Source organism: Blennius ocellaris (genome assembly GCF_963422515.1).
Source record: "Blennius ocellaris genome assembly, chromosome: 13".
NCBI classification, from domain to species: Eukaryota; Metazoa; Chordata; class Actinopteri; order Blenniiformes; family Blenniidae; genus Blennius; species Blennius ocellaris.
In genome coordinates, this window is record NC_137662.1 from 13,491,784 (window position 1) to 13,505,222 (window position 13,439).

Genomic DNA, 13,439 nt, shown 5'->3' on the forward strand with positions numbered 1-13,439 from the left:
GAGCTTACCTTAGTGAGTAGAGAGGTTTTTTTTACTGGCAGATGTTTGGCTCCATTCCAAAAGAATGTTTCAATCTCTACTTCAAATTGCTGATTTTTGTGTGGGCAAAAAACACAGCAAGCACTTCCTTTGAAACAAACCTGAAAAATATACTCTTTATCAATGAGGACTAAGGAATCAGTAACTGAAACAGCTGAGAAAATCAGAAACGTGCTCAAGAACTGTGTTCGTAAGATGAGGTTAAAATGGTTAAAATGACTTTGAACATATTTGTCCAGCTTATTTCAAGGAACTTAAAATTTAATATTTTCTCTTCAAGTTCTACCTCTGTAAACTACAGTGAAGGTTTTGTGTGGAAATCCCAGTAGGTCAGTACGGTCTGAAATAATCAGACAAGCATGTTTAATACTTATAACCTTGTTTCTTCTCTGTTCTGATGTCTGGTTTGAGTTTCATCAGTCAATCTAATTTGTGTCATGTGATGGGCTACTTGAATATTTATGTTTATAACCAGTTATTGAGATGGTTAAGTAAAACAATAATAAATACACATTTTAGTGCAGTTAAGTCATATTTTTGGGGACCTGTACATTTCTGACTATATTTTCCTATATGTATTTCACACTTAAGTACAATTTACATGTTGATGTTGTTGGAACTTATGTTGGAACTTAGTCCTGCAGCTTTAGAAAGTCTTGTAGAAACTGGACCTGTGAAGTTGCTGTAAAGTTGATTCACATGCAGTAAAAAGACCATAAATACCCACAACTTATGCTAAGTGTTTTAAAGGTTTTCGTTTAAATGCAGAGTGTGGGCCAATAAAGGTCCATGCTAATTTTATTCTTGTTACCATATACTCAGTCATGCAACATCCATAAAGGGCCATTTCATGCAAACTGTACACAAACACAGGCAGTGATATATAGACAGCGACTTGGCTAAGACAGAAATAAATCAGGTCATTTTTAGTACCATTTTCGTGATATTTATTCCAGCTACTACCACTCATACGCAAAGGGTATTTTATGCATGATGTTAACTTTATTATAAAATTATAGACTCTTGTAAATGTTTTATGCTAACTGTGAGAAAAGCAGTAAACACAAAATACAGACTTAACTCAAAGCAGGAACAAAGAAGTGCAGAGGATCCAGACTCTTAGGAAAAAGGGCGAAAAAAAGCTTATGTTTATAAAACAGCAACAACAGAGAAAGAGCCATCTGCTTCATTTAAATGTTTACTTTGTCATTGCATTTGGATGAAACAGATAAAGTAGATGGATGGGCGGGTGGATGGATGGAAAAGCAGAGTTTGTACGTGTTTCTCTGCGTGTGCATGTATGTGCAAGTGCACAGACATGTGAGTGTGTATGTGCATGTGTGTGAGTCCTAGTGGTAAAGGGGTGGGTATTACAATCATCTGTCTAAATAGTTACGTATGTGCAGCCTGAACACCTGTTTCTGTGGAGTGGGAATGATGGTTTAACTTTTACATTCTTACAAATGCTTTGTTTTGTGAACTTAAAACAAACGTGTTACTATCAATCAGAAGTGCAACATATAGGAAGTCTGTTGAGATTTTCATTAGGCAGCAGGAAGTGACACAGACTCCACTGAGTGACACTGCTTGACCAGCTCAGTACATCAGTGGTGAACGTGAAGGTAGTTGGCTTCCATATAGCAGTATAGTATTGCAACATGGCATTTAGGTCTTCTGACTAAAATAGGATGTCGGCTGAGTATGTGGCTGCAGCACCAATGCTGAATTCAGAACTAACTAAAGCAAAATGTCCCATTGTGTGGGAGAATATAAAGCCCTTTTTTTCTGGCTTTAATGTGTAATTTATTTGCTGTGATGAATTGCCAGGTAAGATTTAAATATGTGTTAACACGCCTTGTGACTTGCGAAGCTTGACTTGGGACAGTTAATACACATGAAGCTCCGTTAAATACAAGTAAATCCTTGTGATTTTAGGCCTATTATGCTGACATATCTGATAAAATGACAATACATCAAACGGCATTTAATTCCTGCACCTGGCTCTCTCCAGTAATAGTTTGTTTGAACTGCCCTTGGGGCATTTATTTCCACTAATATGAAAGCTTTCAGTGTGTGTTCCTCTTGTTCGCTGAAGTCTCTGTCAGTGCATTTCAGTAATAATGACAGAGTGGGAGGGCCACTCGGTGCAACTAATAAGGACCGCGATCGAGCGGGCGATCCCACTGTGACTTTTATTTCTAAGTCCAGGAATCCGGAATCGGACTGATCGTAATCACACATGGATTATGCTTTTTGAGCTGCCTTGTGTTTGTTTTTGCCTTAGAGGAAACTTTACCAGCAACTGTAAGTACTTACAGATCACATGAATTGAAAAAAAAAAATTCTAGAATAAGAAGAAGAAAAAAGAAGAGGGGAAAAAAGATAATCGGCTTAATGTAGAAACAAGCGCGTTAACACGTCGGAAATGTATTTTAAAGGACTCGTTTCACAGCTTTTATTTGTGTGTGTGTCGCTTGATATTTTATCCACTCAGTCTTGATGTGTCTAAGTTGTGCGCGTAGTGGGACGCGTGTCCTGTGAGGGCTTATTTGTGATAAACATGTGTCGTATTGCATCACTTGTTAACAGCAAAGTGTGGGATGTGTCGGATACTGAAGGAACAGGAACCTTCGCATCCCCTAATTATGAAAAATAAATTATATCTACATATATAAAATTATCCAGCCAATCAGCGGTGGCGCGCAGAGAAACGCACTTCTTTGAATATTGCAGAGTCTTACTTAGGCTGAGTTATTGCCCCTGACCGAAAGTGGCTGAATGAATGATGGAGCGACAGAGTAACATAAGTGCCCAAGGTATAGCCTTTCTCAAGCTGTGACATATATGTGACTGAAGCTCACTCTGTCCCCTGTTTTCAATTTAGATTTCAGATCGATGCCTGCTCACAGCAGATAGCTCAAGCAGTGTTGCAGTCCCCAGTACAGAAACTAAACCATGTGCGCTTTAAAGTGGCAATTCTAACTCCGACAAAACCCTCCCCACAAATAATAACAATCCGTCATGTAAAGATGTGGAATAACTGTGACTGCTGGGTCCAAGCTCCACAACGGCGTGTAGTGCATGCATTTGCAGAATTGACTGGAATAACATCACACCTTCACACAGTCAGGCAATGTGATACTTCTGTAGTGCTTCTTGTCTACGACATATGCATGGCTGTAGTTGTAAGTGGCATGGTCATATCACCCAGAAGCGCCATGATACTGTGGGCCCTGCATGCAAAACTTTATGATTCAATGGGAGAAGGGCAACAACACTATGGCTAAATTAATTTGGATGAAACATGAAGGCAGTTAAAGAAGGAAAGTAAAGGAAAAAATATTATTGGTCCCTCCCTGTGATCTCTTCATATGAATTAAGTTAATGTATTGTGCCTTTTCTGTAGAGGTCAGGTTCAGTTCGGCTTCTTTTTGTTCGGCACGATGAGTACAGATGAATGTATACAAGGCAAGAAGGACATTTGTCCTTGACTTGTGCTGTTTTGTCATAAAACTAACATAAGTGCTTGTAACATGTTTAAAAAAAAAAAAAGTCTAAATTCAAGATCTGAAGCTATTTTCGTTTGAATGCAATGAAATACTATTATTGTACAATTTTAAATTCTTGCCAAAAATACAGAATTGTTCTGTTCACATCTGATCAAAACTCTGCACTGCTCTTTGTTGAGCCCTGTTCCACTTCTTTTTTTCGTCTTTGAAACTTCAGAAAGTCCTTGAACAACCCATCTTTTTCTTTCTTTATAAGCTCAGTTTTCATCATCTGACAATGTGCTAGTTTTTCAGGCAGGTCTGATTTAAAAGAGTCAGATAAAGTTGTACGTTACTGACTGTACTTGGGATGCAACTCTTTATCTTCCAGGATGACCCTGCTCTAAAAGCACTGCGTGCACAATGGTATGAGAGTAATGCGCAGGATTTGGTTTGGCAGCGTATTCAAATTGTTCAGGAGACGTAGTTGTAACTGGAGGTTTCCCCATTTGATCTTAGCGTGTGGCATCCTCGACCAAGCCTATTTGAACAGAGCAAAACACAGAGCTAAATGAGTATGATCTGAACAAAGTGGAGGACTTTGGCATTTGGGTTGAGAGTTGATAAAATAATACACAAGAAGCTTGCAGTTACAATTTGACCTTCTACAGTACTTTGTCATACATAGCTTGAATATAGTTAGAAAAATTTCTATTGGGTGGAGAATAAGAAACACAATCCAAATGAATCTTAAGCTGCCTGTTCGTAAACAACCAGCATGCTGATAGAAACTTAGCTTGAAGTAGAATGAATGGTAAAATGGTAAATGGATTTCACTTATATAGCGCTTTATAGCTATGTGAGCAGCCCTAAAGCACTTTACATAGCTCATCACATTCACACATTCACACACAGAATGACTTAACTACTGTACTATAGGGGCATTCACAAGTCTGGATCATGTACGTGCATATGAGGGGTTTTAGAAGTACCACAATGATTCCATTTAATGTTTATTACATATCTGTAACTTTTGTGTATGTTTCTAATAGGTGCAGCATTTTAAAAGCTTATCTTCTAAGCTGCCACAGAAACACCTGCCTATTTCCATATAAAAATGCCACCGGAATGAATTCAACCCAGTCAAAGTTGTTGGTGTGTGCAGCATGAAAAGATGAATTAAGCAACTTCATTCAATTATTATCAGTGTTTTTGTTGGCACCGGGATAGGCTAAGTGTGTAGTGCCAGTGTTTCATTGATTATCTGAAATTACCCTTTCGATTTCACTGATCTTATATTTATTTAATACTGTTTCGTTTGCATCAAGGTTTTCATGTGGACTGCTTTCAAACACCAAAGCCATGATTTGCTTCCTAAGATGGACTGCCGCCTTCATTTGGACTGTGATTTCCATTCCTTGCACTTTTGGAATGGCAGTGAGTGAACAAGCAGGTATACACTCAAGAGTTTGTCGACAGCAACATTTTCCCTTCAACAACATCGACTAAACCAATTTATTGTGACTGATGCTGATGCTGCAGCCTGAGAGTAGCAGTTAGTATCTTCTTCAGACAGCACATCTAAAAGACATATATTGTATGTGTATGAGGTTAACATGACTACATTATTTAGGATAGGCTTCATATTTTTGTCTTGAATTTACTCACATTGGAGAGACTTGTTTTAACAGTGAGATTCTTTTGGCAAATGAATGCTTCTATCTAAAAGTGCAGATTTTGAAGAATACTACAGGACAAAGCTGATTGTGACTTATCTTTAAAATACATTAGATGGCTGTAGTGACGCAACATAATACTTAGTTCGTTTAATTGAAACTCTTTTAATGTCACATTACAGTTTTGGCAGTTTCTTTCTTCACAAGCTCCAGTCTATGCTGTGTTTAATATTCAATGTGTCATTTTTATAATTAGAGAGCGGACAGACTGGATCCTGGAGTTACGAGACTAAACATGCTGCGGCTATCTGGGTAGCTTCCTAACTTCAGTGGCTATATCTACTACATTACAACTCGCAAACTGATTGACGTGATAGTGAAGTTTTGAATTTGAAAATATTATACGTAAAAACTTGTGCCAAGTTCATCATCTGCAATGCCGAACTGAAGGGATAATCCAAAAGAAGATCATGATCATCACATACTGTGCTCATAAAGGGAATATTTGAATGGGATTAAAAGAAGATATTACATTTTCTGCCCTGATTTAGATTTCTGCTAAGTAAATTTGTGCTTTCAAAATGAGAGGGAATCTGTTCACTCTTTCCTTCATTGCCGTTGGCAAAATTGGTTAAACCATAAATGGACAGAACCCAACTGCTTTGATTATTTTCCCCTTAGATGGCTCATGTCCCTCTCTGAGTGTGGAGGAACACAGGTTTTCTGAGGTGTTAGATCGGCCTCTAGACATTTCAGGTACGTAGTGAAATAACGCAGTGACTTTGTGAGTCACTCAAAGCTCAAATCAAGTAACACGCTGTCCACTTCTTGCAGGATTCGATCTCACAGACAAGTTTCTCTTCAGAAATGGGACAGTCACTGAAGAACTGCCATCGTATCGATTAGGAAGCAGTCCACTAATTAAACCAACAAAGTAAGTAGCATGCACATGTCAGCCATATGTCTTTATCATTTGCATCATTTAAATTGTTCTTAGTTGTCATATGGAAGAACAGGGCAGAGTTAAAGCATACTCTGAGTTTGCTGCTGCTGTCATTTTACTCCCTCACAGACTGATTAAAAATAAAAAGAGCTGCTTATTTCTAACTAGTCAAATATTGTAAGATTACTTGTAAAATTCTATTATGCCATCATGATGAGGATTTGACCTGGCTTCATCTAATCTTTTTTTTTCTTGTTTTCAAAAGAAAAAAACAAACAGTTTAGTCATCTGTCATGAAAGGGTTGAACTGAGGCAACCCCTATGTAACCTGCTCAGAGCAATAGTTTCATTTGCCTTGGCTAATAAGGGCAGGCAGTGAGGTGAGCTGGTAGACAGGGAATAATTTGAACAGAATTAATATATATTGCATTTATTCTAGAAACCTCCTAAGGGCAAAAAGTGGGACATAAACGAATTAAAAAAAAGTCTGAGCACGTATAATAAGACAGGAATATTAAAATAACTACATAAATGACACACGAAGGTGCCATTTAGTGAGGACCTTTATTCACCGGGCAATGAGCAGGGCCATGCTGTGACTTCACCATTCTGAGGTTGATATGATGATATAGTGCCCGTTTAATTTGATATAATATTTATAAAGGCCAGCTGCACTTTTCATTTAATCCTGTCAGTTGTATCACAAAAGACCAGCGGCATACATAAGCCTATAATGGATGTTCAATGCAGGCTTTACATAAAGGCTGTGAATCAAAAGAGAAAAGTTTTTTTTTGTTAGGGTTTTTTTTTTTTTAGATGTTCATTGTTTTCTGTCCTGAGGTTGTAACGTTGAAAGAGAACACTCTGTCATTCTTCCAGGAGGGGAGGGTATTTTTAGTATTTTTACATGCAACTGTAAACATTTACTGCCAGACTCTCTCTCCCTGGTGAGGTGAAAGAATCTTTGAGCCAGGTGATTTGTGATCTGCTTCTCTGTTCAGTCAACCAGCTGAAAATACATTTACTTCAGCCCCTCACTCAGTCTGGGCCCATAGTGCAAGAGGATGCTGGCTCTCAGTGACGCTGCTGACACTGTCATTGGTTATAGTGGCAAGACTGCGATCCCTCTCATATCCAATTATCTAAGTACTTTGACAGGTGATACTGCATGTCAGCTGAGGAGGGAAAGCGAGGGCAATTGCATGAAGCAGGAGGCCCCTCTGCCCCTGCCACAGCCACTAAAACATTGCTCACTTAATGCCGGATATGCAGCAAAAGATGCTCAATTCTCCAGATCTGGCTGATGCTCTGCCAACTCTTTGGCACTATACAAATTGTGGTGCATAGATCACATCTGACACAAGCATGGGACGGAAGGTTTGTGAGACAAATGACTTCACAAAATGCAACATGCATTCATCCATACAGTATTAAAGCATAGTGCTGCAGTGGCTCACTGCCATTAGAGATGTATCTTTGTTTGATGTCGCTCCCTGATTGCCTCATATATAACTTATATCTCACATTCCTGTCTGATGTATATAACAACTGTATGTGCAGTATTTGCATTTAAACAAGGCTGACAGTGTCTTTATGATCAACATTATGGATTTTGCTGTATAGTTACAGACTCAACAGCAATAGCAACAGTTTATTTTTTCAAATGTTCCAAGTTTTTATTGCAATTTGTAGTTAAGTAACAGGCTGTTGGATGGATGCTCCAATTGTATATAGCAAGGAAAACAAGCAAAAAAGTTAGGATTCACACTGTTCACTTTGTATTTCTGTTTTTATATATAAAAACTGTCAATTCTGTTTGTTATTTTGTTTGTGATCTGAAGAAACGTTCAATATAAAGACATTCTGTCTCTTTTCAATTAGTTTTTCCTTCATGTAGCAGTAATTTGTGTTTTTAAAATAAGGATTGTTTTAACTTTTCTCTGTAATGTGATCACAAATCCTCGGAGTGCAGGGTTTGCCATTTTGAAACTGAGATGTTAAGCATCCAAAATAACGTGGTCATCAATATGGAGTTTCAGTGATTTGCGATTGTTTTGTCAGATAATTAATCACATGGGCTTATGAGTCAACCCTGTACTGCACTGTTAACCCGAACAAGCACACAGAACTCAAAACTTTTTGTCTAACAGATTACACAAGAATATTTAAGTGATGTTCGAGTTTACAGTGTGCTAACTTTCTTATGTGTTAATTTTCCATATTCATTTTTAGTTTCCTCCAGTTTCCTCCCAGAACTAAAACATATTTAAGGTTAACTAGTCTGTATAATTTGGCCCTGTTTTAATGTGAGAATGTACCCCTGTTTTTGTGTTTGTTCAGCATGTACCTCTCTTTAGCATATAGTCAGCTGGGATGAGCTGAACTGGATAAAGCGCTTGAGGAGAGAGATGTGTATGTCAGTGGCTTTAAGATTACAGTTTCATTGGAGCGCTGAAAATAAATGTAATGTCCTTTCACTTGTTACATACCACCATCCAAGAAATGTAATGGTGAAAAGCTACTGCAACCTTTTGAACTGATGTTATGTAATTGTTGTGAGGGTGAGAATGAACAAAATTTACTTGAAACGGCTACGTGTGGATGCGCAGTAACTTGTAACTTTAATGGTTTCAAATTTGCTACATTGCTGAAAATCATAGCTTTGGATAAGCTATTAAAGTTTTGCTGCTGTTGCAAAGGATCCTCTCATGTTGTCCGTTCTGTGTGCTTATTTACACTGGAATAACAATAGCATACTGCCTGACACAGCTGCACACATGGACACTTGTTTGTGTCGGCTCATTTCTCCATTAAAATATCCCTCTTGCAGATTGCAGGCATGGTTTGATAGTATCATGCTGAGAACCGCAGCTCTTCCTCCACATTTCATCTTCGAGGCGGTTTCATGCTGAGAAGACGTCATAGTCTTTCCTTGCATGAATGATGCATTTAGTGTATAAACTGTCATGGTTGAGTTCACTTTGATCTTCTGGTGGATTGAGTTTCAGTAATAGGGATGCGAGCCAACTAGGCTAGCATTTGAAGTTTGATTGTTTCCACAGTGGCAATTCGATTCCTGCAGCTCATTTGGAAGAATCCTCCTGGATAGGGTTTCTTGTGAGCCACACCATCCAAAGTCACTTGCGTGAGATCATCTACTAGGCTGGTAGTGTTGCTGCGACATTCTGTCAAACCATTGTCCATGATTATACAGGGGTTAGTGTCAGCCAAGTAATAACTGCGGTCAAAGACATGTTCCAGGAGGGGTGATAGTTTCCAGAAAGCCCATCGTCATTCTCCATAAAAATAGAATTAGGTCTGATTATAACTCTTGTGTGCCAAAGTGCTACTCTGTGACTGTTGTCTAAAAATGTTTCTAAGGAAGATTTATATGATCCTCCGTCTTGATATTGCCGCTTGAGTAATTTGGATGGAAACCAGGTCCCACTTCTTAATGCAGCACAATCCAACCCCATGGTACACAGTCCTGACATGCCTTGCATTGAAGCAGAACTTTATGAATGAATCTATTCCAGGAGGCATTTCCAATTCTTCCAGAGCATGCACTGTTTGCCAATGTCAATTACTCATATTTGAATGGGGCTAGTGGCAGAATCACTTATAGTATATTGTAAAAGTTTTGGCAATGTAGGACATGAGGAGGAGAAATTGATGCACATCTTTTACATTAGCTCATTATCACATACTTGAACGTCAGGAGTAGCTTTTAAAGAAATTTAAAAAAAAATCCAGAGAGTCAGACAAACAGTGTTCCCAACTTAAAGACACTGAGTGCCAAGTTTAGCCACTTATCCACCAAGGGCAGTCAGCAGCAGGTCAAGACCTTTGACTCTGTTGGTCCTGAGAGATCAAGAGCAGCACACTGTAGACAGGTTGTGTTTTGAAATAAGAGGAGTCTCAGTTAGGGGCCCCTTAAAAGAAGACTTGAACTATAAAGGCCTTAAGAAATATGGCATTTCAGTGTATTCTGCAGTTATATTCAGTTCTCCTTTATCCATTTGTATATGATTTCTTTAAAGTTATTCTTTTATCCAAAACAAACTTTAAGTACAAGCACTTATTGTATGTGCAGCCTGAACATATTCTGTTCTGATTTCCTTTGAATTTCTCATTTTTATAAATTGCTTTGCCACTTTTGATATTGAACTGCAGCTGAAATAGTTCTTTAGCCCCCGGGCAACAAATGACCTTCCCAGTGCTCGGCCTCTCACAGAAGCATTTGATTTTTCAGCAGCTTTAACTTGGTGTATTTATCATTTTAGTCATGTACCGTTTACACCAAAAATCTCAAAGAATTCGAGGGACACAATAGAAGAGGGTATGACGCTCAGAGAGAATAGGAGATGATATATTGGAGTGAAAACTAATTTCCAACCTGTCTAAGGCAAGTCGCTCTCTCTTCCTCCCCCAGGCTGTGCTCTTCCTTCCCAACGACCTTATCATTGCATTATTATTATTTTTGCTGATCTTGATTTATTATGTTTATGCTCTTCCACTTTTGGCTGTTAATTTGAGTATGGTGTTGAGGTTTGGGAATAGTGTTTTGAAGGGGACAATGTTTTGTTGGTCTTTTTTTTTTTTCTTCTTGTCTTTCTGTATGGAATTAAGAAGGGAGCGGGGGCTGTGGGTTGAGAGATGACTTGGTGAATAAGCTGTAATTCATTTGAGTGTGGGTGCGATTTGAAATATGATATTGTTTTCTTCGCACATTTTCTATTTTGCCCTTACATTTTGCTACTACTAAAACATATTTTTAGCTGTGTGATTGGACTTTACAGAGCAGGTAAGGTCATAAACATAGTATGACTGCACTGTTGAAGGCCTCCATAACACTATAACTGCAGTGCACAGTATCGCAGTGAAGTAAAAGATTGGCTTCTTCGACATGGGATCAATGTCTATATGCTTTCATTATCTGAATGACAGGGGCGCCTATATAAAATTCATCAGGATAAATGGAATCAAGTTTGTCAGGTTTATTTATGTGAATGTCTCAGCAGCAAGAGGATACTGAAATGCTTTATCGATCGCCGAATTTGATTGGCTAGCGCATTATTCAGCCTCTGAAAGCTCAAATGTAGTTTACATACCATATTGAGAAATGATACTGGACACTAACATCTTCAGATTTTAAGATATTTTAATATTTAATTTGTTTACCAGGCACTGGTAATATCCTGAGCATCCACAAAAAGTAGAGCGGGAAGATAGTGTTAATGAAATATACATGACGGGAAAGATCACGTTCTCATTTCAACTACAAATAGGTAGACTCGCTAAGCTTTGTTTGTTTGTTTTTTTCGACATAAATCCCATAATCACAATAGAAACGATTACCACATCTCCATAGCGTTGACCATTTAAATGTTTTCTTATCTTTTTTCCCCAACCATCTCTCTTTTTATTATGTTCTCCAATTAAATTTCTTTCTCCCACTCTGATGTAAACACACATCCGTTTCTAAGCACAAGATATTTATTAACAGCTTAAATAGTATTTGTGCTAATTGTTTTAATGTTGAAACCTCTTTGTGCATTGTCTTTACATCAACAATTTTCTAAAATTCCCCTAAAATGATATATATTCTTTTGCATTTATAAATACTTGAATATCATTTTCAATAACGAATTTGTCATTGCCATGTTGTTCTTGTTTTTTTGTTTTTTTGTATCTGTGTTCAGATTGATATTTCCAAGTGGGTTGTCAAGCGAGTACTCCCTTGTTTCCATTTTCCGGGTGAGGAGAACTACAAAAAAAGACCGCTGGTATCTTTGGCAGATATTCGACCAGTCAGGAGGCAGTCAGGTGAGCTCCACTGCACGTTGCAATGCTGCATATCTTCCTGCACAATTGGTGTATGTTCCCGTGAGTAGATTATCTTGATCCGATACACTTCCCTCTACTCCTCAGGTGTCTTTGGTGGTTGATGGTGATAAAAAAGTGGTGGAGTTTTCTTACCAGGGTCAGCTAAAGAACGCTCTCCGCTACACATTCAAGGGCCGTGACCTACATGCCCTCTTTGATCGCCAGTGGCACAAGCTGAGCATTTCTGTCCAGAGCAACATCGTGTCCATTTACATGGACTGCAAGCTCATAGAAAGAAGACTGACTGAAGAGAGGGACAGCGTTGACTTCAGTGGGCGAACGCTCATAACTACACGAGTGGAGGACGGACGGCCTGTGGATGTATGTCCCATGCTAGCTATGTCAGAACATGTAAAGGTTTACGATTTGAGGTGCAATGATTTATCACAGTGTCTATCAGCTGTGCACAACAGAAATTTCATTATCCACTCTCACTATTTTCATAAGCTTTTTTTTTAAGAATGGGGTGCATTTCTCTTTGATCTGGGTAAATATTCAATAGTTTCAGATGTGTAAATTATTCACAGAGATGCTTGGTCAGGCCTCTCTTGAAATAAAGATCTTAATCTCTAAATCTGACATCGTAAAAGCAGAGAAATTATAACAAAGCTTACTGTTTGAGGATCCAGTCTTTCTGTGTAGGATTTGCATCAAGTAAAATTAACAGCTGGCTTGTATAATACCAAATATATGCTAAATAATGCTAAACAGTAGCGGGAAGTAATTTAGAAAATAGCCTTTCAAAAATGCACAACCTGCATTTTAAAGGTGGAGTGTGTATTCTGGACCGGAGATAGAACAGATAACAAATGAACAAAGTGTATTACCTTTATCAATTAATAGGACATATTTAATATGTAAGAGTGGAACGTGTTCCACCCATTAATCCTTCATTTTGAAAGCTTCTTCCCACCTCGGGTGGTGGGGGGGCTGGAGCCAATCTTTACGGATAATATGTGAAGGCAGGGCAAACACAACGAGACAGACACTCGCACCTAAAGGCAATTTTAAGAACATGACGTGATACCAAAACTGTCATGAGATTCCCAGAAAAACAATTAATATACTGTCTCTCCCACAGATTGAACTGAAGCAACTCCTGATCTACTGTGACCCTTACATGGCAGAAATGGAAATCTGCTGTGAGCTGCTGGAGGTGAAACACTTTAATGTCTACTACAGAACTGACGATTACTTCTTTGTCGATGAAAGAAGAGGCAATGAGATGTCATAAGATATAAATCATCTGATTGCAAGGTTACAACTTCAGAATTACACATGGTATCTGTGTACTCCCATTTGGGTGGCATTAACCTGTGTATTGAGATCAGACAGTGAACGTCTTAACAAGCTTCTCAGCCACAAGGACATGCTTCTCCTGATAGAAACTTAATGACAAAGAACTCC

General features: G+C 38.4%; 1 protein-coding gene across 3 annotated transcripts in view; it reads left to right on the forward strand.

Moving 5' to 3' along the window:
• The first annotated feature begins 2,251 nt into the window (after positions 1–2,251).
• The window catches only part of LOC308138517 (uncharacterized protein), a 109,331-nt gene continuing 98,143 nt past the window's right edge, over positions 2,252–13,439 (forward strand). For all 3 annotated transcript variants that reach the window (XM_080507659.1, XM_080507660.1, XM_080507661.1), the window contains exons 1-7: positions 2,252–2,343; positions 4,856–4,980; positions 5,885–5,959; positions 6,038–6,137; positions 11,849–11,972; positions 12,078–12,353; positions 13,114–13,188. In XM_080507659.1, coding sequence (XP_080363785.1) covers positions 4,890–4,980; positions 5,885–5,959; positions 6,038–6,137; positions 11,849–11,972; positions 12,078–12,353; positions 13,114–13,188 — 741 coding nt within the window. In that variant the 5' untranslated portion in view covers positions 2,252–2,343; positions 4,856–4,889. The remainder of the gene's footprint in view (positions 2,344–4,855; positions 4,981–5,884; positions 5,960–6,037; positions 6,138–11,848; positions 11,973–12,077; positions 12,354–13,113; positions 13,189–13,439) is intronic.